Source organism: Zonotrichia albicollis, chromosome 2 (assembly GCF_047830755.1).
Source record: "Zonotrichia albicollis isolate bZonAlb1 chromosome 2, bZonAlb1.hap1, whole genome shotgun sequence".
NCBI lineage: Eukaryota > Metazoa > Chordata > Aves > Passeriformes > Passerellidae > Zonotrichia > Zonotrichia albicollis.
Window position 1 is genome coordinate 27,667,035 of NC_133820.1, and position 27,403 is coordinate 27,694,437.

The window sequence follows — 27,403 nt, forward strand, 5'->3', positions numbered from 1 at the left end:
ATACTGTAAGTAGAAATGTTAGCAAAACATTTTTGGTTAGAGATTTTTGCAGCCTAGCAAGTAAACAACTGAAAACCACTATTTTTGTTTGATTTACAAATTGCAGTTTTCAGCCCCGTGCAATTAGGTGACTGGAAGAGCAGTAAGGCCAAGGCAGATTTCTACACACAGCTATTGCTAGGAAAGACATTGCTAGTGTAGAGGTAAATAACTGGGGTGGAAGATAATAAATACATGCTGTATACAATAGACAATATATACCATACATCTTCTCTGAGCATTAGGCATCTGCATTTCTGTAGGGTGTATATGTGGTTGATACATAGGTATATCCTGGTTTATTTGGACATATGTCTGCATGTACAATCAGATTCACACTCAGAGTGTCAGTACCTCAGTACTTGTTGCCTTTTATAAACCTTTACAGATGGCACAGCCTCTAGGATGGGGTTTGACAGTAACAGTTGTGTGGTTGGCTTGGTGGTGCTTGATAAAACCATGGGAATGGAGGGGAGTAAGGTGCTTAGGCAACGCTTAAGTTAATCTCATGCCTTCCCATCAAGCCAAGCAGTGCACTGAGGAGCTATTCACAACAGAGGAAGGAAAGATGCAGTTCAAGATGGGGAGCGTCCTGCTGTCTCTTCTTTTCTGGTACAAAGGTATGCACTTTGCCTCCTGAGAGGCCCTTTCAAATATCCCTCTTTGTATTTCTTGTTGTATTTCTTGTTTCAGCCACGCTTTCTTCTGCCAGGAGCTGTGGGGTACAGAGCAAGCCCTTCTCTGCATTCTCATGGAAACATAATAATTCGGGGAAAGGCAAAATGTGGAGGAGATGTGTAATTTATGTACATGAGTGAGCAGCATTCTTACAGCTCTATGAATATTCAGTAGTAAAAGTCTGTTTCAAAAAAATAATTGCAGTGTAAAAAATTTGCCATATAATTTGTCAAAATATGAATTTGCAAAGAAAATTGTAGTGCAGCTGAGCCAGTGTGTAAATAATAATGCTGATTTGAAAAATGAGGTACAGTATAACATGAAAGACTGGTCCTTCATTAATCAAAACTCTTGATTAATCAAAAACTGATCATTTTCTCTAGCAGCAAGACATTGCTGATGAAGATTGCCCAATTTTTAAGGCCTTTCAAGGTATTTTGGCCTGCAAAAGACATCCAAAGATACTTTTAGAACAAAAAGCAATTCCTAAGTCTAGAAAATAGGAAAGGTATTTATCAATTTTGAGGCTTTCTCATATTAATTTTTCAGAAAAGTAGCAACAAAAGTAGGTAAGGGGGAGCTAGAACGAGACAGAAAATTTAGGGTGACAACTCCTTCCATTTTAATTCACCCAGCTGTGGAGAACAAGGAGATCATTTCCTGGTTCATATTTAAATTTCTGGCTTCATCAAAGCCAATGGTAAAGCTACTTTTTCCTTAAATGACGCTGAGGGCTGCTCTTGGTGAGCAGTGTCTACCGACATGAATGTGTGAATCAAGTATGATCTGTCAGGATGAGGAACAGATTAATCAGACAGCCCAGCTTTTCTCATGTGGGTGTTGAATTCCCAGTGTTTTGGTATGTCTGGTTTTTTCTTTCTTTCTGTGTTTCTGTTGAATATTTTGCTCTACCAAATTTCATGGGTAGGAAAATGAGTGCTCCTCAACTTGCCATGCCTTCATTTCATCTTGTTATGTTTGGCTGTACCCAGCTCTGCCTAATTAATAGGTCTTTCTTTTAATCTCCCAGCAAATATTTGTACGTTCTCCTCGTACCTTATCTCGCCACTCTCCTTTGTTTCACTTGGGAAGGTTACTGGTGCCTGAGCTTCTAGGAAGAGTGTTTTTACACGGACTCCAGCATTTTTTCCCTACGGGTGGCATAACTGCAATTAGTCCTTGGAATAAGTTCATATACCTTGCTCTGAATTCCAGACACAGCTTGCTTTTAATAGACACCCACACATCAGGATATTTTTGGAGAGCCTACAGTGAAAAATAACTTGCAAGATCACTTTCCAGGCATCACTCTTTTGGTATTTAATTTATTTTCTTAATTTGTGGTATTTCTTAATTTACTGGTTTTCCCTGCTTCGCTGTCTAAGTGTCCTCTCATGGCTAAAAAGAGCAGCCCAGGAGCCCCTCACACCCTGGCTCTCCCAGCACGGAGGTGCCGCCGGGTCAGCGCTCGGAGCTACGTGCATTGATGCCATGTTAAGCTGCTTAGCTGATTTTCCCTGGCAGAGCAAGTGGCTTAGAGGAGCACCCGCGCCTCGCCTGGGCTTGTGTTCGCTGGGGACACAGCAGAGCAGAGCAGAGCAGCAGCAGCATATGGTGGGTACAGCAGGAGGCTCCTGTGGCAGCTGCAGGCGCCTGCCCCGCGCTGCTCCATCCATCCATCCATCCATCCATCCATCCATCCATCCATCCATCCATCCACCCGTGCTCCCTACAGAACAAGCACACCTCAGCAATTCAGGAGAGAAAATTTCTCTTTTTTCACATCTGGTTTTTGTATCTTTGAAAAAAAATAAATCCAAAAACAAAACAAGAATCTTTCTTTCCCTCTCCCCCCACCCCCCAAAAAAAAAAAAATTAAAGGCTCAAACATGTTTTTTGGATCATTTGGATGTAAATAACATTTTTACATTTGGATGTAAGTAACATTTTTAGTAGAGCTGCCCTTTGGCGTAATCAATGCGTCTAATGAAATTACTGTGCAGGCAATGTTCTGCGTAGTTCCAAGCAGTAAGGAACAAACATGTCAATAAGGTCAGAAAATGCTGAACATTTCTAAGGAACGCTTTGGGGATAAAAGATAATTAATTATGCATCTCTTAAGAAAAAAGAGAGGAAAGGTAGATTTTTAAAAAAAATTAATTTAGCTTTTTTCAAATATTGTCACAACATAAAAAGATTAGTGGAAGCATTATGGGAAAATGGAAATTAATATGAATTAAATAGGTGTAATTGTGATTACTTAAATATGTTTTTTATTGCCTTCAAATAAATACCAGTAAATATTAAATGAACCGAAACAAAAATAAATGAAAAGGAAAACCTAATGAAAATCATTCAGATAAAGAAAATGACAGGGAAATTAAAATAATACAAGAGTGAAGAATCCCCGCAAAATGAAGGAGGGAAGAAATGGCCAATTTAAAGCCTGAGAGAGAAGCTTTACGCAAAGAATGAGATCTTCCCTTTGCAGGCTGATGTCCTGGTGCCCTGGGTTTGTGGCTGTGGCTGGGCCTGCCGGCGATCAGCAGGGATCAGGGCGCGGTGTGTGCGGGTGTTGGAGCCCTGCAGGGATCAGGGCTCGGTGTGTGCGGGTGTTGGAGCCCTCCTGGCCCTGCTGGTGCCGCAATGTCACCTGCAGGAGGATCAGGCCGAGCATTCGGCCCAGCGCGGCTCTAGGTGCCGGAGTCCCTGTGTGGGCACTGCGCTGTCTGGCCCCAGGCCAGCCTGTCTGCCGGGTCTGTGGGTGGACACAGACGTGTGGGTGTCCCGGCGGTCCCTGCCTGCTGGCACAGCTCCCGCGGGCCATTTAAAGCCTGTTAGAGATAAAGGCGCTGTTTGCACATCTCTCACAGGTCCCGTGGGCCTGCCCGGCGTGGCCATGGAAAAAGCCCCGGGGGGAATCAACAAAAGTAATCACAAAGCGCGTTGTGGGCAGGGGGGCTCTGCTTGCCGAGGGGACCTGGGGACCGGCCACAGCTGCAGCAGGGCCACCACTGCCGCTGGCACAGGGACAAGGAGTGATGGGGAGAACACCACGAATGTGGCAGCTTCCCCAAATGCTCCTTCTTACGGAGGCTGGGCAACCTGATGTGAGTCACCTCAGCCGCCTGGCACGATTTTCAGGGCTGGGATGTAAAAATAGCCTCAGTTAATAATACAGCAAAGTACAAATGAGCACCCGATGGACACAGAGGCGCTGCAATGCTTTTTCCAGTGTTTCGACCCTCTTATTGCTTACAGGCTGTTACCTAACTCTGCTCCTGATGCTGTCTAATGCGGTGCTCAGGGAAAAGAAGACCTTTCAGAAGGCATGATAAAGCCAATGCCACCCATTCCAGCCATGCCTTTCATTTTTGTGACTTTTTGGGGCTATTCTGGGGCTCCAGCCTAATTTTTCTGGAGAGTTTAGGAGATTTTTCTTTCCTCTACCCTATAACCCAGAGGTGCAGAAGGGAAGCAGGTGACTGTCTGTGCAAAAGGAGCCATTGTGCCCAGAAAGCACTGCTACATCATGGGGACATTGCTCTCTGCTGGGAGGAGAGCAATAATTTTACCTCCCTGAGCACTGTTAAACTGAGATGTTGCTTACAGAGATGAGACAAAATTTCAACTATTTTCCAGCTGAAGCTTCTAGAACATCTATATAATAAAGTAAATAAATAAAGAGATTTAACATTTTCCACATACTTTTCCTGTAATGATAACTTTGTGTGAACTTATTCCAGTAAATTTAATGACTGGCATTTATTCTGTGTTATATTTCTATTGTTTTATTTCTTTTTTTTTTCATATTTATAATGTGCTTTCTCATGCTTGTATACCTGTCATTAATTCCTACACTAAAAGATTACTTGCTTCTCTGAGGACTTTATGGTCAGGATAGTGAATGTGATTCCTCAGAGTTACTGTATTGAACACGGCCTTTGGCAGTGTTACTTCTGCCCACACTTATCTTCCTCCTGTCTTTCTCTTGTTTAACCTCATTTCTAATGATTACAATTTTTCTGAGAAACACAGTTACCTGTTCCTGTCATTGAAATGCCAGCTGCTGGGTTTCCTTGCTATTGATTGTCCCTTTTCCCAAGTAGCCTTAAGCTGTGGCTGCTGCTTTATCCCACTTCCACCTGAGGAACCCCATCCTGGCACCCCAGGGCTCCTCTGCCAGCTCTTTTCTCCCTGTCCCAAACCTGGACCAGTTCCTGGAGTATCATTCCCCTTCATCCTGCTCAGCAGCAGGTGCCAAGTGGAGACATCTCAGGACCTGTGCTCCAGCCCAGCCTCACCAGCACAGGTTCCCTGGCACAAAATCATGCCCTGGATCTTGTCCCAAGCCCTGGTCCCTAAATCCTGTGCTGTGGGACAGCATTTGTGCATGGCAGTGCTCTGGACACACCGCACTGCAGGGTGGGATGAAGGGAGGGGAAAGGCACATCATATCTCTCTGCCTCACACAAACACAGATAATAATTTATTTCACTGAACTGATGGTTTGCTGAAGGTCCTGGGGGGCAGTAAATAGAGCTCTTTCCTTTTTAATGTTTTGGGGTTTTTGTCAGTCTTGTGCTTTTAAAACAACAGCCCCTGGCGGCTGTGCAGGCCTTATGACTCTCCCTTGAATTGCAGCAATTGGTTCTGTCTGACCTACAATCACCAATTATCTTTGTAACCTTCCTTGAAGGCAAACATGCTTGCTGTAAAAGCACACTGCCCATCACATTTTTAGACTATTGGCAGCCAGCTTTCCTCTTCATTTCCTTTGTAGGACAGGGCCTGTCACAGCTGTAAACACACCAATATATCAATTACTATGTTTTGTGGCCAACTGCAGGCAAGGGCATCTTTCATTTGCCCTCCTCTCTCAAGGCCAGGGGTTATCAAGGCTGCACTGCCCAGGCAGGGCATTTGGCCATCCATTGCTGAGCTCACCTCATGCCAAGCCTGCTGCTCCCCTGTGCCGTGGTTGGATGGCTGAGCCCCATTGGGAGTGAGCCCTTAGCAGTTCACATCTCTTAGCTGAAAAAGGAAAAGCTGAACTCCTGTTTGAGGGGTTTAAATCAGCAAGTTATGCAGTAAGGAGTGGAGGAGGCTGGCACAGCCAGAGGGGCAGCATGCCAGCACCTGTGCCTTGGCACTGCCTTTGCACTGCTGTGTGTAGTGGGATCAACCCAATAAAACATTGGAAAAAGTTTTTCATTGTGTTGAAAAAAAAGGGCTTTTGTGCTTGAAATTCATACCCTGGCTTGATTTGTAGTGGTGTTTGGCAGATGAGGCTAAAAGCCCTCAAAGCCACTCTCGTAGCCCAGGAGCAGGCTCCACTGGCTGAGTGCAGGCACCCACAAAAGGCTGGGTCACCTGGGAAGGAGGATTTATTCTGGGTGCTTGAATTGATGCTACCATACACTCACCCACCTGAAATCTATTCCATTTGTGCCTGTTATTTCACTCACAGCTGTTGAGTTTCCAGCTGCATGTGTCAATGGCATATTCAGTTTTGATCTTGGCTCTCAAAGGGAGGGACTCAGGAGGCCATTGAAGGGCTCAGTATGGTCACACAGCAATATCCTACACCATCCTGGTAACTCACATCCCCTTTCCCCACCCCAGCATGCAGTGCTTAAGAACAGCCCTCACCACACCAGTCACGGAACATAGCTTCCTTAGGATAATGGCTGGAATCCGTGGTCCTGAGGAAGCCTTTTCCAACCCCTTTTCCAGGCTAAAGTACATTAAACCACCATAAGAAAAACCAAAAAACCCACAAAAGTTTTCTCCTCAAAAACCAGTCTTCTAAAGACGAAAATCAAGTAGTCAAGCAGATGGAAGGAGCTGAGCCTGTAGCCCTGTGAGCCAGGGATTGCTGGGCAATGAGAACACACAGCAGGCTGTGATGGCTGGGCAGCCTTCCCAGATGTCAGGGTAAGGAAGCCCTTGCAGCTGGTGCTCCTGGAGCAGGGCACCTGTCCTGCTTGGAAAGGACACCCCTCTGTGGGCCAGGGGGCAGGAGAGGCACCTGCCAGCCTGGATCTCATGCCCCAGGTACCAATGGCTCTCCTGCACTGGCATCCAACAGCACAGGGCAGGCAGGAGAGGCAGGCACTGCATTACTTTATTGGCAAATATGGTCCAGTTTTGGTAAGTGATAAAATGCTGGTTTCTCTTGTATTGACAGACAGCATTAAAGTAAATCCCCTTCACACAGGTTTAAGTCAAACCTCTCTGCCCCATGTGGCACAGCACAGGGGTGGCTCTGGGTTTGCCCCTCTGCCTTGGTGCTCTGATTGCTCAGTGGAGTCCCAGGGCTTGGCTGGGTAACATTTGTGCTGGGACAGGTGCAGTGCAGTGCTGTGTGGGACCCCCAGCCTACGCTTTCCAAGGTGTCTGGAGATGTACAAGCGTGTTTTCCTCCTGAGCATGCTGGGCTCTGGGTGATCCCTGCCTCCCTCTTGGGCCTGACTGGAAGCCACAATTTTTATTGTAGACTAACATTTACTACTTCTGCCAGGGCAGTGCCATGGGTTAATGTGGTAAGTTCCTGATGCCAGAAATGCTACTCTGGGACACTGAAGCACAGGACACCATCCCTGTGTTAGAGAAAGAAATTTTTAAAAATTTATCATTTTGCTTTTAAAGGTCTTTCTTTTAGACTCTTGTTACATTTAGACTGATTTTCACACCCAAGGAGCAGTTGCATTTCACTAATAAACCAAGCTTTGGATATAGTTTATATTTCAGCTGATTATAATTGCTCTGTGTTTGTGAGTCTTTTGAGATGAAACTTGCTATAGTATTGTAGGATGTAAATTCCCAGCATTAGCTGCAGCTTCCTAGGCTCAGCAAAGTGACAGTGTATGAATGAATAAATCATAACTAGATTTCAGTGAGTCTAATTCATTTGGTGAAAAAAATCGTCTTTTCATATTCACAGTACTTCCAGAGATGGCAGGTTTCTCATGGCTCCTGTATGCAAGCTTTTACCTGCTCAATCACTTTTTCCTTACTAGCTTGTAGATTCCCTACATCTCTGAAAACCTGATGTTTGACATTTGATTTGTGTTGATGAGTTATCAGCAGTCATGGGATTATTTTTTAAAATTATTTTATTTTCATAGCTGTTTGGGAAATACTCTACCAGTCTAAAAGCTATTAACATACTCTGCTTTGGACTTCACTGAAGTGAAGCAAGAAGAGCCTTTTCAGTAAGGAAAAAGCCTCATAAAAAAAGCCATTGCTCAGTAAGAGGCAGGAGATAAAACAGGTCAGATGTTACGAAAATAGCAGTCTCTTCCTCCACAGCTACAATTACTGGTTTTCCCAGTAAAGGAAAAAAGGTAGTCTTGTCTGTAAAACAGGAAGGCCTATTTACATTTCTTTTTTTTCCATCACATCCAGAGGGAATGATCTCAGACCAGCACCTTGTGAGATACCCTATCTCCTCCAAAGATATGTGGGATCTGCAGTGGCACCAGGCTAGGATTTGACCCTTGAAGCTCATCAGTTTAAACATTTAAAGGGGAAAATGTGACAGGGAAAGTGTGAAGCAGAAAGACAGAAAAATGGATATAAGCAAAATTAGCTGTAAAGCAGAGGGGTCCATGTGTTTGTCTCAGGGTGATTCAGGCGTAACTGATCAGGAAGAGGAGATGCCAAAGGCATCTGAAGGAAAGCCCTATGGAGGAGTAGCACAGACATGAGCACACGCAGGGCCCTGCTCCTGCCCATGTTCTCTTGCCTTCTGCTGGCAATCAGCTTGGGGAAATGTGGTAGATTCATCAGTCCTTCCTCTATTTATTTGTCTCTATCTCGGGAGTAAATGTTGATTGTATTTCCTGATGTTTGCTTACAGCATCTTTGTTTCTGATCTCTCTCTTTCTTCTTCCCTCCACGCCCACTCCCCAGCCGTGCTGGCCCTCTCCCCAGGAGAGGTAAGTCTCTCTGGATAGTTCAGCTGCCAGGTAAATGCTGGGGGTGTGACACTGCCCAGCCCTGGTGCCTTGGGGCAGAAGCAGGGTTGGCACCTGGGCCTCCAAGCTCAGGCACATGACCTCTGAAGCCAAGGGGATCCAGGTTGTTCTGTGCTTTGTGTTGAGCTGGCAACAGGAAAGGGTCTCAGACAAGGTGCAGCACTCCAGACAGGCACAAGCATTTGTCTAAGGTTCAGAATTCAGATTTGGCCTTGTGACACTATTGTTGATGACTGTGTAGATTTATTACTTGTTTTTTTACCTTTCCTTTAGGATGAGAGACTGGAGCTGTGGCACAGCAAGGCTTGCAAATGCGACTGCCAAGGAGGCCCCAACTCGGTGTGGTCCAGCGGGAGTAACGGCTTGGAGTGCATGCCAGGTAACAGAGGGACCCTGCAGCTATGCTTGATGCCCTCAGCAGCTTCCCCTTGCACCTGGCACTGCAGAGCTGGCACCTTCCAATCCAGCTGCCAATGGGGCTGGTGGAGCTGAAGCACTATGAGCTGAGGGGGCGACCCTGCATCCTCAGGCAGAGGCACCCCTTTCCCTGGGCCTTGGGGGGTCACCTAGGCTGGCCCGTGCTGACCAGGGACAGTGGGCATTTGTCTTTGTCCCTCTGGAGCCCTTGGTGCTGGTGCTTCCAGAAGCTGGCTGGGGTGGCTACTGTCTTGTGTAGGATTTGCTGTAGGAAACATTTTGTACCATGTAGGTTCATTCTCCCGTGCTGCAGTTTAGCCTGTGAAATCTTCTAGACTCTCCAGGAGTCAGAAAAGAAAAACAGTTTATTCCTTCTTTGCAGCATATTTTTAAAAGGGAAGGGAAGGGAAGGGAAGGGAAGGGAAGGGAAGGGAAGGGAAGGGAAGGGAAGGGAAGGGAAGGGAAGGGAAGGGAAGGGAAGGGAAGGGAAGGGAAGGGAAGGGAAGGGAAGGGAAGGGAAGGGAAGGGAAGGGAAGGGAAGGGAAGGGAAGGGAAGGGAAGGGAAGGGAAGGGAAGGGAAGGTGGCAGGTTTGGCTGATCTGTTCATGGCCAAGGAACATATGGGAGAGGAGCTGAGCTAGGTTTCTTGGCCAGGCCAGGTGTGAGGGGGTGTTTCTCACATTAGCATTATGTAGCTGAGTAATGAAGGCATTTCTCTTGTTTTCCTGAATGAGGAACATTTCCACTGTAACTTCCAGCTGTTGCTGTCCCCAGAGAGGGGCTTTGCATTCCCCTTGCCCAGGCCAGCGTGGTGTGGTGTGGCCTGGCATTCCCTTCTGCCCCGGGACAGTTTGCAGAGCAGCCTCTGATATGGCCAAAGGGAGCAGCCAGCCTTGCAAACATTGCATGACTTTTCTCTGGCTTGGCAGTAACAGTGTTCAGTGGTTCAGCTGCTTTGACTGGGCAGGCACCAGGCATCTGTTTTGGCAGGTCCCTGTGCATGGCACAAACAGACTCAGCAGAAGGTGACCTGCTAATTGCATTACAGTTGTGTGGCCTGTGGATTAGTGTTGCTAAAAGTAAAGCTGGGTGGTGTTCGAGATAAGCCTGACGAGTAGTAAACACATGGGCCATCCTCTTGCACAAGGGGAGCAAGGCTTTTAACATGGTGGAAAAGCATGATGTTTCCATGCCTGGAGGAAGGTGGCACAGTGGTTATATGTTTTCATGGGGAAAAACATGTTAATGAGGTTCCAACTGAGCAAGATATGTTGATGAGCTATTGATGCATGCAATATTGACCTGGTAGAGCTTGCTAATGAGACATTGACTGCATGGCTGCAGTGCTGGGGAGTGGCAATGGGGAGGCCACAGTCATGCTGGGCTCTGGGCACCCACTGATGCTCCCCACATGTTGATTGGTTTTGGCTATCAACGGTGGTTGTTAAGGCACTGATAAGGCAAGGAAACCTCTCATGCACAAGTGAACTACACAGAGCTTTGCTTGCTCCTTTTTGCTGAGATCCGTGAAACAGACTATGCCAAACTGGAGAATGGGGCAGAATTACTTCAGGGGACTCCAGAGGCTCCACAGGCTGCAAAATCAGAAAATGCTGCCCATGATATAGATGTTTGCCTAGGCAGTCCCTATGTGACACTTGAGTGCCTTCATTTTGTGTATCTTGATACACAATGATAACCTGATCACAGAAAAAAAAGATCATAACAAGAAACCCTGCAGCTAGATCCAGGTAGCATGCAGGTGCTCAGCCTCACTAAAGTCTTGCCTTCCACAGCACTGTGTGGTGACCCACCACAGAAGGTTTTAATGAGGAGAGAGTATTTCTTTCTCCAGTAGTTTTGCAGCCAGTGGTACTCATGTGGAATTTCTCACTATTGCAGAAGACAGTTGTGGGGGCAGGATTGTTAGCCTGAAGATCTGCAGTCAAACGCTGAGATAGAAATTCCTGAGCCAGGGATGATCCCTCAACAGGGCTAAGCATGACACCCTGCTGGCACCAGAGCACCTGCAAGTTTTCCACCAAGGCAAGGCCACCTCCAGATGCAAAGAAGTGCAGATCTGAGGGTGCTTCTGGAGGGATGAACTGAGCTGGCTCAGCAATTTTGCCATGCAAGTAGAGCTGTAAATCAAGACAATAATTGGAGGGGCAGAAGGAGGTAAAGCCCAGCAAGACAAAAAGTGCCCAGCATTAATGAAGGCAAAAAGCTGATGGCCTGGAGGTTGGATCCAGGTTGATGCAACCAGTCAGGCTCTTCTTCCACATGCTTACAAGAGGGAGATTCAGACTGCAAAATCTGAATAAAACCTCTCCCCCAAAATGTTGCAGTCAGAACAAGTCTAGTAAGTTTGAGAGAGAAAGAAGAGTTAGAAATTAATGCAAGTGAAGGTTAGAAATGAAGATCCTATGGCCCCAGGGCAGGTTGGGGTCTAGGATAGGAGCATTCCCAGCATTCTAATGAGGGAGAAGAGAGAGCAGTGAAGCCCCAGGAGGTGTTCACAATATGTGTGCAAACACACACAGAAAACAGAGCCATTTCTGTCCCTTAAGTGTTTTTACCTTGTTCTGCAGAGTGTCCCTACCACAAGCCCCTGGGCTTTGAGTCTGGTGCTGTCACCCCAGACCAGATCAGCTGCTCCAACCCCGAGCAGTACACGGGCTGGTACTCCTCCTGGACAGCCAACAAGGCCCGCCTCAACGGCCAAGGCTTCGGGTGAGCTCAGAACTGCCCCCCAAGGGGCTGTGGGGCTGGGGAGCCCTGGTCGTGTGGGGCTGTGGGGGCTGGGGAGCCCTGGCCGTGTGGGGCTGTGGGGGCTGGGGAGCCCTGGCCGTGTGGGGCTGTGGGGCCGGGGAGCCCTGGCCATGTGGGGCTGTGGGGGCTGGGGAGCCCTGGCCGTGTGGGGCCGGGGAGCCCTGGCCGTGTGGGGCAGGAGGCTCTGCCTGGGGGGGCACGGTGGAGGACAGAGCAGGGTGGTGTCCCCCCAGGTGTGCGTGGCTCTCTAAGTACCAGGACACTGCACAGTGGCTGCAGATCGACCTGAAGGAGGTGAAGGTGATTTCGGGGATCCTGACCCAAGGGCGCTGTGACGCTGATGAGTGGATGACCAAGTACAGCGTGCAGTACCGCACTGATGAGAACCTCAACTGGGTCTACTACAAGGACCAGACCGGGAACAACCGGGTCAGTGACCTTGGCTCTTTGGCCACGGGTGGAAGGGTGGCATGCTGGGTGACAACAGGTCTCAGAGGAAGGTGCATCAAAAGGGGGATCCTGTGGGAGCAGGGTGCGTCTCAGTGTTCACTTTGTATCAGGGAGCAGCACAGAGAGGGGCCATTCCCCCTGACGTGAGTGTGTGTCATGCTGATCAGTGCAAAAGGACAAAATACATTATTTGTGTTTGCTAATGATCATACTGGAGTCCAGATTAAACTCAGAGGCATTAACTGGCATTGCAGAGGAGGCAGCAACTCCATGATAAAACCCCATGCTCAGCTGTGGCCACAGAGCCCCAGCCATGCTTTGGCACTGCACGGGGATTTCCTTTATTGCTGTGTCCAGGCAATGTGTGTCATCCTGGAGCAGAAAAACCCCTCAGCCAAAATCTGCAACTAGTCAAGTCATATCCCACCAAACCATTCTCATGCTGCACTTCTTACTGGTTGACGTGAAACAAAAAATTGCATTGGGAGATATTACAGAGTCGCCTCTGATGCCTGTGCAGTCCTGCTGGGCTGGTGAATGCCACAGCTGTTGCCTCCCAGGTATCCTCAGTGCCCATCTATGGGAATGGCCCTGTTCTAGCATAGGAGGCTCTGCTGGCTTTGCTGAAGTTCCTGCAGCCAAGGGAGATGCTGAAGTTTCCGCAAAAACAGACAAAAAACAGGTCATGGCAGCAGATGTGACATCCAGGCCAAGGAATGGGGAAAGGGCCCTCACATACATTTTTTTGTCTATGATGGCTTGTGCAGGAGCCTGGCTCGTGAACTCCAAAGAGTTGAAGTCAATCATGCTCACTCCAAACAAGCAGTGCCATGGTACAGGAAGACAAATGAGAAAGAATGGGATGAAAATGGGGTGAGATTTTCTGGCCTAACTGTAAAAAGTGCAGGACTGATGGGGGAAAATGGAAAACTGAATCAGTGTGACAAAACTGTCCACATCTGTCTATTTTAAAATTCTTTTGCTTTTGAGGGTGGAGGGGAAGGAGCATTCTCCTCCTCTGCTCTGCACAGGCACCCCAAAGTCACGGGGCAGGATTTCCAGCCCCCTAACCACCCACCCATCCCTTGACAGGTTTTCTATGGCAATTCGGACCGCACGTCCTCGGTGCAGAACCTGCTGCGGCCGCCCATCGTGGCACGCTACATCCGCCTGATCCCGCTGGGCTGGCACGTGCGCATCGCCATCCGCATGGAGCTCCTCGAGTGCCTGGGCAAGTGTGGCTGAGCGCCAGCCGGCCGGGGCTCCGGGGGTCTCCCTGCCTTGCCCTGCCCGCTCCTGTGTGTGAACACCCAGCCTAAAAGGGAAGGGCTGTCTTGAATAAAATGTAACTTCACACCCTGCCTGGTGATAGGGCTGATGGGGGTTGTGGGACACGCACTGGGGAAGGGGAAGGTTCGGGCCTGGCTTGGATCCTGTGAGATTCTGGCCCTGGGTGTTAGGCTGGCTGAGGAAATGATCATCACAATGTGCTGTGAACACTGGAATACATGCAGGTGAGGTTCACAGGCAAGGCTTGGATTCTCTTTGGGATGTGTTGTTGTATGCCAGGACAGACATCTCACCCTCATCTCTGAGATGGTGCCGGGGCCTCACCTGGCCTGTCCCTGCTATGAGGGCCTCCACTCTCATGTTTGCCTGTATCAGGAACTCTCTGGCCTGAGGGGCTGTGCCTGGTTTTGGGACAGACCTCAGTGCCTTGAGCACCAGCTGGACAAACCCTCTCTGTATTCACTCTGTTTTTGTGCTGCCACATCTTGGGGACCCCAGCACATTGCTCCCTGTGGATGTTTGGGCACAGATACTGGGACTCACTCTTCTTAACTCTTTGAACTCCATGGCCCAATCTCCAGTGGGTGTTTAGCACCCAAGGAATTTGGGGTGTGTGGATGATGAACCCACCTCTTGAGGTCACAGCCCAATCACTAAGGCTCATGTCCCTGCCTCAGCCCAGCCCAGCCTAGGTGGGACCTGCAGCCCCCACAGTTCCCATGAGGGAGGGTTGTGGGGAGCTCTGGAGTGACAGCTTTGGTTTGCCTTCCCACACACCTGCAGCTCAAGCCTGGCAGACACCAGAGGCCTTTTCCTTGTTTTCCAACAATCTGTGCATCCATCCCAAAGACCCACAGCAACAGAACCTGAACTGTCCCAGGGAAGAGAGGAGCCGCATGAAGACAGTGGCACTGAGGCAGCCTGTCTGCCTCTCCTGTCCTCTCCTTATCCCTATGGACAGAGAGGTGAATGCTCAGTGTGCAGGGCAAGAGTACAGATATGACTAAAAACAAATGAGATGTGACCAAAAACATGAGAAAAGCTTTTGGATGGATGTGCAATTAATCACATTCATTTGTGAGAGCAGATATTTCTGCCTTGTTTTATTCTGTATGTAGAGGCAAATAATCGTTCTCAGGGAAATAAGCTCTTCTGGCAAGTCTGAAAGCTGCTCCACTAACCAACAGTATGAAGTCTACAGAGATGTAAAAAAGACCAATTCCCATCTGCTGAGATGATTGCTATACACCAGCACTCCTTTGCTTCCCTCCCACCTCCTCATCCATGGGAGGGATTTTTGCCTATCCACAAATTGGTCTAGGGACTAATTTTCTCAGTAAGAAATCACTGTGTGGTTCCCTCAATGCTGAACAGTCAAGGCAGACTCTGCTGAGAGGATCCACTGAGCTCGAGGCACTTCCTCAGCAGCCAGGCTGTGGGACCAGCATGGTCTGGCACCTCCCTGGAGGCACTGCACACCCAGCAGCAGGGAGACAAGGGCTCCCCAGCAGCCATCACAGCTCTCATCTCGCTAACACCAACACTGAAAGCTGAAGCATTTCCAGGCCCTGGATGCAGTTGCCAACATGTAACACACAGCTCTCCCTGCCCTAAAAGCAGCACAGGCAGCTCCATGTCCTGATGGATGGTAGTGCGGGAAGGAGCCTTGGTGCTGATGTTTTCCTGCATGACTGAGTGGAGAGGGGGCTGCAAGGGGCAGAAGGATGAACTGGGCACAAGCTGGTGAATATTTGTATCACCCCAAAGCTTGACTGCAGCTAGTTAAGGCCTTGTCTGTCACTGGCCTCTGACGAGCTCCTATGCACAGTCCAGAGTTTTTAACTTGCCTGGTTTTGGAAATGCACCCAATGGCAAAGGCCATAAGCTCCTGTGAGATTTGGAAGAGCTGACAGGCTTAATGCACAGCCTGAATGGATAGACCAGACACCATTATACACCAAAGTACCACTCCAAATTATGTCTCTTCACATGACTGGTCCTACAGAGAGGATACAATAAAACCTTGGAGGAAAAAAATGTTTTCTATGTAGAAAGGACCTGTGCTATCACTCTTCCAGCCTCCCATCTTCAAAGAAATCACTAGTCCTTTTTCTAGATTAAAATGTATGGCAATATGTAAGATGGAACACAGTGCATTTCACAGTTCATTAGCCTCTTGCCTTCCCCTGTCCTTGGTCTGCAGTTCACCTCTCCACTTGCCTTGGGAAGGGACTTCTGACTTGCAACTAAATGGCTCCTGCTAAAGCAGGAGTTTCTGTTCTGATCCTTGCCATGCAGCTCACTTGCTAATTGGCCTCTAGAAATTCACTTAACCTCTGCCTCTTATATAAAGAGTGCTGAGAGGCTTAATTAATTAAGTGGTCCTAAAATGCTTTTAGAATTGCATTTGACTTCTGCATAAATTCAGCACGTTGGAGTAACAGTGTGACTGAGACCATCATGAAAGTGAGACAGCACCAGCTGAAGTATAATTACATAAATACAAAAGCTTTTCCTCATAATCATAGAATCAAAAAATGGTTTGGGTTGGAAAGAACTTTAAGCATCATGTAGCTCCTTATCTCCCTGCCATGGGCAGGGACATCTTCCACTAGACCAGGTTGCTCAGGGCCGCATCCAACCTGGTCTTGAACACCTCCAGGGATGGGGAGTCCACAGCTTCTCTGGGCATTCTCTCCCAGTGCCTCACCACCCTCACAGTAAACAACTTCTTCCTAATATCTAATCTAAACCTGCCCTCCTTTAGCTTAGAGTAAATCCCCCTTGTCCTATGTGTGCTTGTGAAAGTCCCTCTCCAGCTCTACTGCAGCCTCCTGTGGGCACTGGAAAGTCTCACCAGCACCTTCTCTTCCAGGCCCAAATCTCTCAGCCTGTTGTCATAGGAGAGGCGTGCCAGCCCTGTGAACATTAGTGACCCTCCTCTGGACATTCCTCCAATAGGTTCCCATCTTTCTTGCACTGGGGACCCCAGACCTGGGCACAGCACTCCAGATGGAGTCTCATTAGAGCAGAGCAGAGCAAAGGGAGAGAATCCTCTCCCTCACCCTGCTGCCCACACTGCTTTCCATACAGCCCAGGATACAAATGGCCTTCTGGAGGAGTTGCACTTTGTTGTCTCATGCTGAACTTTTCATCCACCAGCAGCCCCAAGTCCTTCTCCTCAGGGATGCTCTTGATCTGTTCCTCCTCCAGTCTGTATTTCTTGTGACTTTCTCGACCCACATGCAGGATCTTGCACTTGGCTTTGTTGACCTTCATGGAGTTTGCACAGGCCCAGCTCCCAAGCCTGCTCAGCTCCCTCTGGCTGGGTTTCCTTCCCTCCAGCATGTCAACCACACTACAGGAGCTGGTGAGAGCACACTCAATCCCACTGACAAGGATGTTAAACAATCCTGCAGAGACAGGGAGACCAATGTATGGCTTTGCAGCTGCATAAAACATAAGGGGTTTGAAACAGGAAGTGGGACCAAGAATGGCTTTCAGCTTTATGGCCTGGATTTTCAGAATGGGATGCCTAGAGAGAAGCGAGGGAACAAAAGGGTGCTGAGAGGTTTGTACCCATCCTAAGTTACCTGATCAGAGACTGCCTCAGGCCTCCAGACCAGCCACTTCATTTGTAAGTCAATAGCTCCTTCATCTTAATGGAATGCAGGAACATGGAGAATTATCCCTTCACTTCCATCCAGAGAAAAATGTCCACTCTGCCCTCCATCCCATGGGGGTTTAATACTGACTACACTGGTGATGCCACATGGAGGTGCTCAACCTCTCCAAGGAGATGGCCACTCCAGTTTATGGGGCTCTTCAGGGAGTACAGAAAAGAGGTTACTAAACTAGATTGTTGGAAGAGTAAGAGCCAAGTAAGGTTTTAAGAGTTAAACTAAGTCCCCAGAGCACTGGGCACCTCAAGGAAATGCATTTCAACCCCATTTCTGGATGGAAATATCAAAATGCTGGAGTGCTTTTCCTGGTGGAAGTTGAAGCCATTAGCTCAGGCTGGAAGTTTCCCTCTTGGGGAGGTGATGGGCACAGCTCAGTGCAGGCACTGGCAGCAGCCTGGTCTCAGCAAGGCTGTGGTTGCTGCACAACACATCAGGCAGCTGTTTCAGAGGGATCTAACGGACTGCAAGTCCTGGCCTTCAGCAAGTCTTGCTGGAGCTCAGAGGGAAAGAAGGGAGGCCCAGGAAAAGTGGTCCATATTCAGTTTGCTTCCAATTACCCCAAGGAATAAGAGACTAGCAGGGAAATATTCAAAGCTTTTTTAAAGCTGTACATGGTAACAAAGAAACCTCATAGCCAGGATACATTAAAGAGGGAAAAAACCTCATAGCCAGGATACATTACAGAGAAAGCCATCAAAACTCTTGTTGCTGACACCTCAACATTTGCCTAGGAGTGTCTCAGTTTACATGTGACAACGACGAAATGTCATCGTGATACTTCTCCTGTGGCAAAGACTGTGGGCTGGAAACTTTCAGGCCTTTTGATTTCTGGTGGTGCCTGCTCAGGGGCTCAGTGGGCTGGTACTGTTCAAAAAAGAGAGCAGCAGACATTCTTGCCCTGAAAGGAAGAATCCATCCTGCAATGAGAATAGAGGACTGGTGGGCAACAAGGTGCTTCAGAGACACTGCCCTGTGGAGGAAACATCCCATGGAACCATCAGGCTTGTGGACAGACACAAGTGGCCTCTCAGATGGGGGAGTCATCCAGGACCTGGCAGTGACCCACTGGGCACAGGAGTCCTGGTTCTGGTCCATTCCACTCACATGAGCCAAGCTAACATATGGAGAGGTGCTCTGGAAGAGATGTGTCAGGAATAACATCAGCTATTGAACAGTGCCAGGGTTCTAGTGCAAAATCTGCATTTTTATTAAAGACATATTTTGGAAGGCCCATTCAAAAATACATTGTGCTCAGTAAAAATTAACCATTTCCATGCTGATAATTAAGGTTACCACAGGATTTTTTTTTCTCTTTTAGAATATTTACAGCAACAATAGAAATTGTACAGAAGTAAAGAATGGAATACATGCTCAAAAAAAATTTGGTAAGGTGTACCAACAACATGATACAAAGGGTTGTATACAAACACTTTACAAATGGTTTATTAACTTGCATGAAGTCATCCTTAAATATTCAACACATTTTAAAATCAATTTGTATTCCAGGATTAAAAAGGCTAACACCACAACATATCCCTTCCACAACAGAAAGCACGGTAGATTCAAAAGTTTGTGCGCTTTAGATTTTTAATAGCTGTTAAAAACATCAGGGAATCTTATCCATAAATTTATAAGTTTTGAAAGCTGCCTCCCCAGCCTGTTCATCTGTACTGGCAGATAGTGAAAAAAAAAAAAATCCTAGAATGATTTTTTTTTCTTTCTTCCAAATGTCACAAATTTAAAATCAAACATTCCACAGTGGAGACCTAAGCAGTCCCGGAATTCCTTATCAGATTAACCAGATTTTAAGATGCCTGCATAGAATTTCCAAAAAAATTATCATTTCTGGGAAGATTTTTGCTTATTGGTCCATATAACCCAAATATAAACTTACTTCTTTCAATTAGTCAAATCCTTCAGTAGTACAAGTCTAAGATGTGCACTAGCAAAAAAAAAAAAAAAAAAAAAAAAAAAAAAAAAAAAAAAAAAGAAAAGGAAGGTTGAGACAGTTCCGTATGCTTAAAGTTTTGCCTTGTAACTAAAGAGTTAAAAACTCTGCCACTGGATTTACATGTCAGGAGTTTACACCAAGAGGTTCATATCCTATAGGAAAACTGAACAGCAGCTTCCACCTTGTGCTATGAAGATGCTTTATCTTTATGCTAGTGGAAAGCTCTGACACACAGCAGCTACTTCACAACGCAGCATTTCCACGCCTGTACAATTAAGATGCCACCTTGCATTTCTCAGAACAGATCCAGAGAAACAATGCCCTGTGAAAACAGAGACCTGGTGGAAGAAAAAGCCTGGCAGGCAGTGAGTTTTGGTGGGGGCACAATGAGGTAAGGTATCTCACCCAGATGAAATGGAAAATTAAAATGAAGGAAATCCTGAGCAAGTCTAAGGATAGCTGTTTGAGTAAAACAGCAAATAGGGTGGAGTAGTAGATAAGGCCTCTAACTCCCTGAAAATCTGCACTAGAGAAACAACAAAGAGCAAGGCAACTGCAATATTTGAGAACCACAAGGGGAAGGCCAAGGGAAGACTGCAAAGCAGTGCAAAGGATGGCACTAGGATTCTAGAGAGAGAGAGCTCAGATGGCTTGGAGGTTTCAGAAGTATTTCAGATGAAGGCCCAACAATATTTAATTACATGGTTGCTAACAGTACCTAAAGGAAGAATCTTTTTAGATATCTCTTCAAAATTTGGAGTCAATAATAAGATCAGAATAAACAAATCCAACCTCAACCACATTCTGCAAGAGAGAGGAGGTAGATTGCCTTGCAGAGAAGACAAGAGATGCGTCGTCATCCTTAGGCTAAGACACAAATTCCATGTTCAGGCTCATGGGCCACATTTCAAGAGTCACTCTTGCCCGGCTGCATATTTTTTTGTGTTCTGAAAGAGCCTGGGAAGCAATCTGATTGGTGGAATGAAAGCATCCAAACATAGTGGGGCCAGTCCTCTCACACTTCACATGCATCTTCCACAAACCCCAGCTTTTGCACCAAACAACTGGTGCACACAAGGTCACAAATCTGTCTCCAAGCAGAACTCAGAACAAGTAAAATACAGACCTAATCCATCAGATTTACCTGTGCTGTCTCATGTGGTAGTTGTTAAGACACTCCACTGAGAGAACAGATGACCTAACACAGCTTTTTGCTTCCAATTGAAAGGGGATCTCCGATAAAATCTGCTTTGCTAATTTTAATGAAATTTGCTTTGTGGTTGCAAAATGAGGAATCTTCTGTTTTCAGTACAACATTCAGTACAGCACAAGCCTTCACTTGCCCAATGAGCCTGAGCATTGATGCACTGCTGCTGCTTGACCATTTGAAAAAGGTGCCAACATCTAGAACTTCCAAGTTTTGTTATATTAAAAGGGTTTACTCAAATCAACCCTTTAAAAAAAAGGCCAGAAGTTAAATGGCTTTTTTCCTCATTCATTACAAACCCAGTTAAGGAATGGTTAATACCATGATACCATTAGAAAGAGCTGTGTAGGGAAAGGCACCTGTTCTTAAATAGTGTCTTGATTTGAAGGTTATTCAAAAAGGGTTACATAGGGCACATCACCTTTCCACCCATCTCCTGTGGCACTCTTATTTCAAATGGTGGGCCTACTAACATGAACAACAGCCTAGATGCATTGTCTGGGATATTATCCCATTAACAGATGTAGCATGCATGCTAGCTGGAATGGAAAAAAAAAAATCATTCATTGCCACCCCTCAATTTGCAGTATATCACATATGGCTATCCTTTTCACACTCTTTGTGTGACTGGGATGCAAATATTCTCCCAGCTCTACTCTGACAGTGATCAGCACACACACAATTAATTACATGCAAGTATTTTGAAGCATGTCTCACTAATAAATCATTATAAGACAACAAAAAAAAGAAACATGAATAAAAAACCCAGTACTTCTAGAGCACAGCTCCTCTTTAGAGTGGCTAGGTTTTACCTTAGCTACCTAGGTCACAACAGTGCTTTCAGAGCTGTATAATCTGTATTCCCATAGGTCCCCTGTGTTCTTATAGGGAGATCTACAGAATACATAGCTTTTTCTGGGTGAACCTAGGAATCTACTCAGCCAACACTTCATCTTTTTTGAAGAAAAAAAGAAAAGGCTGGTATGTAGATTTTTAAGCAAGTGAGATTGACCTCCTAGGATATCTAACTGTAATGACAAGGAAGGGAAAGAGCCTACCACAGGCCACTGCTTCCTGAAGAGTCTCTCCAGCCTTGCTCCCAGAAACAAGTTGGTGTGGTAGAGAGAAAGGTGACAAGCCAAAGGATGATCTGAGGATGTCTCATGCACTTGGAAGTTTGAAGCCTGCTTTCATATTGATCTAAATGAACAAGTGGTGTTTGGAGAATGTTTTAGGAGACAAATCTGGGATCACTGACTTCCTGCCAAGAACTCTGCCCAGTGCTCTCCTGCAACCTCTCAGGGGCAACGAAGCTTGGACTGCAATAAACTGAGCAAAAAGCAGAGAATAGGTCAAAGGGACTGCTCTCTGTGGCCAGGACTGTTGAAAACAGATGTTGTTCTAAGTTAACACATTCACATTGCAGTTTAAAACAACAGCTTAGACACTTACACAATTTCAGTTAGGATGACCTTAAGGTGCTTTTTTTTTCAGTTAGAAAAGAGCTCAAGAGCTATAACTAAAACATATAGACAAGTGTAGGCAGCTTGAGTTCTGCAAAATTACTACAGTTAATTTCTGAAACGTAGTTTCTTTTTTATTCACATCATCAGTGATGCCATAAGGCAAAACATTGCCAAAGAATAAAATACAGTTTAACTAGGATCCTTTATACTAAATAAATCTATAGAGCATATAGTACAGGACTCACAGATCAGTGCAAAGGAAAGCTCACACTTACAAAAGAATTTGTTCTGTAATTCTCTTCCTCTTTATTAAGTCAGAAAATCTCAGTCACTATAATAAGACTCCTTTGAAAATCTCAACAAAATTACATTAGCCATATTCTAAGTATTGGGAAGCTAGACCAAGTTAAAAATACAGAATTCATCCCAGCACCAGCTGGCCGAGCTACTGGAACTTCTTTCCAACAGAAGAAAGAAAATACTACATACATTCAACACAATTTAGTATTCAACTGAAAGATACTACAGTTTGTTGAATTCAAGAGGAATATGCAGTATGAAGTAGAAAAAAGTTTCTGTAAATATGGGCCACCAAATACTCAAACATTCCTTGGGTCACCTTTGAAGATTTGCTAACTACTTTAAACAGCTATATGTACAGTCAGGGATCACCTTGATTTAACTTAATGGGTAGGGAGAAAAAAAAATCCTTTAGAAACATTTTTCCTTGCTAGAAATCATAACAACCACATATAGCCCAGTACCATCATCCCCAGCATGAAGATCTTACCAGCAAGCTAAAAACCTTGCAGAGGCAAAAGGATACATATCCACAAATCACAGAAGAGTCTAGACTGAACATTCCCTGTGAGACTGAATGCAAAATTATCAGGGTTGGAAGAAACCTTTAGGATCATCCAGTCCAACCATCAACCACCTCAGTCACCCCTAAACCATATCCCCAAGTGCCACATCCAGACACTCTCAAACACTTCCAGAATTGGTGACTGCACCTCATCCCTGGACAACTTACTCCAATGCCTGAACACTCTTTCAGTGATCTTTTTTTCCTAATATCCAATTTGAACCTCTCCTAGCACAACAGAAGGTAATTTCCTCTCATCCTTTCACTTGAGACATGTGAGAAGAGCTTTCAGGGGCTTGTAGAGAGCAGTGAGGTCCCTCTGAGATTCCCTTTTCCAGACCAAACACCCCCAGCTCCCTCAGTCACTCTTGTAAGACTTGTGCTCCAGGTCCTTCCCCAGCTCTGTTGCCATAAAAGGGACATTCAAACTGCACTGCCTAGAGCCTCAGTCTTTCAGGCAGTGCTTTGTGAGGGACTTCAGTGGCATCAGCCCATTTCAAAGCAGGGCTAAAAGGGCTCATGTAGCTGTGACCAAGCAATGAATCTAACATAGACTGCTAAAATAAGCTGCTAAACTCTGACAGGGACAACAAGTAAATATCACAATATCTTTCCTGGATGCCCACTGAACTTAGAAAAAACTGAATACCCTTTCATGTCTATTGTATTTATATATGCTATATATATGATATATCAATACAGTGCATATATCATATATAGAGAGATATTATATATCATATCTAGCTATAGAAAAATCACATGCATATTTCTTGCAGGCAATTGACACAGGAAGAATTCCTATTTTTTAATTTTTCAAATTTAGAGGACTTATTTTTAGTCCTGGACAAAACTGATATAACATCCTTCCACACTGTTCTTTCTGACAACAATTTTTACAGTAGTGGTGCCGAATTTGCTGTTGTTAGAACTTTGGTATGACTCAAGAGGTACTGAACAGCATGTCCAGTTTGCATTGTTATCCAAGTTGGAAGTTCAGCTTTTACTGCCTGGCTGCTTCTGTTAACTTCATCTATGGCTAAATCATTCGATTTACATTCAGGTTAATCTCTTTTTGGAAAAGACAGTGTATTTGCAAGTACAGGTGTCTTACGAAGACAGCATCTAGAAAACAAAGTATGCTGCAGAGTAATGGAGTGGAACTAATGTGTTTAAAAAGGAAAGATTGTATTGTTCTGACACTACTGGCCTGGCTCTCCTCTTATTGCACAAAGTTTAGACTGGCATAACTCTTTTGACTCCTGCTGGCTCACCTCTGATTTCCTTTACTGGTAGCAACAGAGGAATCAGGGTGTGTATTTGCTACACTTGACATTCACCAAGGTAAAGGCAGTTTTAAGTGTGTTGTACAGGAGACTGGAGCCCAAGATCTAGTATTTTGCTGAGACTGGTAGCTGAACTGGGTATGGGAATATTTGGATACTAAGACCTAAGGAGAATTCAAGTTGCATGGCAACCTTCTCCCTCAATATCCAAATATCAGATTTGTAGCTTTAAATATATCCTGAAATATAATAAAAAGTGCAAGAGTAGTTAAAATTCTAATACAGTGTTTATCTTACTAGTTAATAGATTGCTAGAGATGTAAAATACACATATGCATAAAAGCTTATACCATGATCTGCAGTGCCATGCTATGCTTAAGTGTCAAAGTTTTGCATTTCACTTGCAATTCATGCTGTGTTTCTTTGGTTTTCACCCCTGCTATTAAGTGGAAGAGCACCTGCTTTTGCTTGTAGTGATGGGGCACTTTATCTCTTTAGAAGAAACAAAAATTTGGTACTGGGGCTCTGTGCTCTTGATGCAGATGCAGAAATCCCATTAATATTACTAGGAAAGCTAAGGACAGGGGAGAACATACTACATTTATATTACTGTACAGTTCTGCAGTCTCTTACATTTAGCCAGTACTTCCAACAAAATAGCCCATAATAAAGCTTGGAATCGAATTTTGTCTTTTGTTTGTTACCAATAATGCCTATAATACTGGGCTCTCATAGCCAAGCAAGATTCATACTGTTACAGTCACATTTATATCCACATTCAGCTTCCTTTTATTAGAAGTATAATACTGCACTTTATGTCACAAATGTATAAAAAATATGGCAGATAGTGTCATAACAATACTTTTCTTCTAAATGAGTATATTTAAAAAACAGACAGTTATTTTCCATTTATATATATATATTTATATATAGAATAAAATACTCCTGATGCAATATATAAATGTTACTGTTAGTTTTTTATAGAAACTACTGTAGCTGTTGCACTGCTTCACAATGTTTCAAACAGCTCAAAATAACTTTACATTATAACATAAAAGATATGATTATAACAGTACGATATTAGGTCATCATAAATAAATATTACAAATCCTATCAAATATGGAAGTTTAAAAAACAAATTTAAGACATATAATTTAACTTTAAACCCTTAACAGGGATACACTTTTATCACACAAACCCCACTGTTTTAACTAGGCAGCAAAAAATGTAGTAAGGGCATAGGCCTAGACAATGTTTTCACCCTTTGAAGTGCCAATACATACCAGAAGTCTCCCAGCTTTCAGACAGAGATGTGCACTAAGCTGGAATGTAAATGAGAGAAAATGACAACGCATTTTTCTCCCTGACCGGCACACTCTGCCTGGCGTCCAGTGACATTTCTGATGACTGGTAACTCACAGTTCCACTCGTGCTCCTGTAAATCCCTGACTCTCTCGTGGTGCTGAACAGCATCGCTCCACACGCACATATTGCACACCTGTATACAGCTGAAAATGCAGTCCTACCATCACCAGAGCACCCCTGTGCTGATCTCACCCCCGTGCTGGTCTCTGGGCTGGGTGCCCTACAAGGCCGTCTCTTTGAGATCGTTCAGGTTGGGCATGCGCGCCCGGTTGGCGCGGCCGTAGCTGTGCCCGTTCTGGCTGCCTTTGGCCGGCAGCTGGTCCGAGTAGGGCGGCCCGTCGCTCCCGGCCCGGGCCACGGGGGACACGTGCCAGGTGGGCTCCAGCTGGCTGGGGATCTGCAGCGTGGGCCGGCTCTTGGCCGGCGCCTCCGGCCGCACGCCACTGCTACCGCTGCTGGAGCTCTGGCTCATGGGGTGGATCCGCACTTCGGGAAAGGAGGCTTTGGCTGGCTGGCTGGGTAAGGGCTGGAAGCGGGGCTCGGCAGCCACGGGGTGGTTTGAGGAGAGGTGTAAGAGCTTCCGAAGAGATTTTAATGGCTGGCTCTGAAAGACACGCAGAAAAGCCGCATCACTACCCCTATTAGGCCTCATTCTAGCCACAACCGGAAAATCCTCTCAATTCGGCCTCCAGCCACGACTCCCACCTGCAATAGAAGGACCAAGCCCCGTTTCCACCCTTCTCCACTCTAGCACAATAGCAGCAGCCGGAATGAAAAAGTAGTAGACCTCCCATGAAAAAGCTGTCCTATCCTAAACTGAACATCTTAAACTTTACGTGACTTCTTCACTTTTAGTTCATATTTGTTTGATATATTTCATTCCAAGCTATGACTACACACCTGAGAAAAAGTCTTCTCATCACAGTCCAATCTAACAGCTACCTGAAAAGATAGAACCTTTTCTCCCTCAGAAAAAAATTGCTCCCACCAATTATTTTGTCCTTGTTTCCTTTGAAAATGCAGGCACAGAAAATTGCATTAGCTGTCCATCTGTCTGCTATTAACTTAAGAACCTCAGCCACATTTTATGAGGAACAGACTTCAGAAATACAAGTTCTTAAAAATGTAGTGAACATAAATTAGGGGTTGGAGTGAGTCTTGAGTAACCATCTGCACTGAAGGGAGGTCTGGCAGAACTCAGAAGTTACATATTTTGTTTGCTGGCAGCTGGGTGATAGGCAGCTCCAGTCTCCCACAGCTCCTTTCACTGGTGAGCAGGCTGAAGGTGAATGGTGACACAGAGTTACTGAAAATGGGTAGCAAGAACCTGGGGAAGCCTGAGTTCACAAAGTGATATGAAAGCAGTCTTGTTAAATTCCTCAGCTCACAGAGCAACTTGTTTCTTCAAAGACTGCAGCTGCAACAAACCCTCTTCAGTTTCCAATGTGACAACAATGGAGCATGGCACTGACACTCCCTCCCATACACTGACTGGTTTTAGAATTGGAGAAAATGAAGTTCCACAAATGCAGTGCTATGCTCCAAAAATGTAGCCTGCTGAAACTGCAGTCTGTGCCAGCCACACTGTGACGAGGTCTGGATGCTTTGGTGACCACATCAAGTATCAAACTCTGCTGAGCAGCAGCCAAGCCTCAAGATTCACCATTCCTCACAGAGCTGGCTTGAGGGCTTTTGTGCAGCACTGCATCGCTACCATGACATGCACTGAAACACTGCTTGCCTGTACTACAAAAGCATAACCAATGTTTCAAAGGGCTCAAAGCCTCACACAGGACATTTAATCTCTCTTTTCCTTGTCATTCATGTCCACATTTAAAAAAAAATTATGCAGGACAGCAGGTACATCCTGTGAGCAAGGAACTAGAAAGCTGGGAAATAATGTCAAATGCAATTCTTCTATTCACCAGAGAAAAACCTGTCAAGATACATCAGTG

The 27,403-nt window shown here is 45.7% G+C and overlaps 2 protein-coding genes across 6 annotated transcripts in view; one reads left to right on the plus strand and one right to left on the minus strand.

Moving 5' to 3' along the window:
* Window positions 1-592: 592 nt before the first annotated feature.
* RS1 (retinoschisin 1) lies at window positions 593-13,666 on the plus strand. The gene is made up of 6 exons (XM_005484329.4): window positions 593-659; window positions 8,635-8,660; window positions 8,973-9,078; window positions 11,708-11,849; window positions 12,122-12,317; window positions 13,431-13,666. Exons 1-6 carry the CDS (start codon window positions 608-610, stop codon window positions 13,581-13,583), a joined length of 675 nt encoding a protein of 224 aa, XP_005484386.2. The 5' UTR covers window positions 593-607; the 3' UTR covers window positions 13,584-13,666.
* Window positions 13,667-18,494: 4,828 nt separating this feature from the next.
* Window positions 18,495-27,403, minus strand: part of CDKL5 (cyclin dependent kinase like 5) — a 141,253-nt gene continuing 132,344 nt past the window's right edge. For all 5 annotated transcript variants that reach the window (XM_005484328.4, XM_014265200.3, XM_074534652.1 and 2 more), the window contains one exon: window positions 18,495-26,052. In XM_005484328.4, coding sequence (XP_005484385.2) covers window positions 25,669-26,052 — 384 coding nt within the window. In that variant the 3' untranslated portion in view covers window positions 18,495-25,668. The remainder of the gene's footprint in view (window positions 26,053-27,403) is intronic.

Coding starts and splice junctions, on each gene's coding strand:
- RS1 (XM_005484329.4), top strand. CDS start 608: ATGCAGTTCAAGATGGGGAGCGTCCTGCTGTCTCTTCTTTTCTGGTAC. Junction 9,079..11,707: donor CGGCTTGGAGTGCATGCCAG/GTAACAGAGGGA, acceptor CTTGTTCTGCAG/AGTGTCCCTACCACAAGCCC. Junction 11,850..12,121: donor CTCAACGGCCAAGGCTTCGG/GTGAGCTCAGAA, acceptor GTGTCCCCCCAG/GTGTGCGTGGCTCTCTAAGT.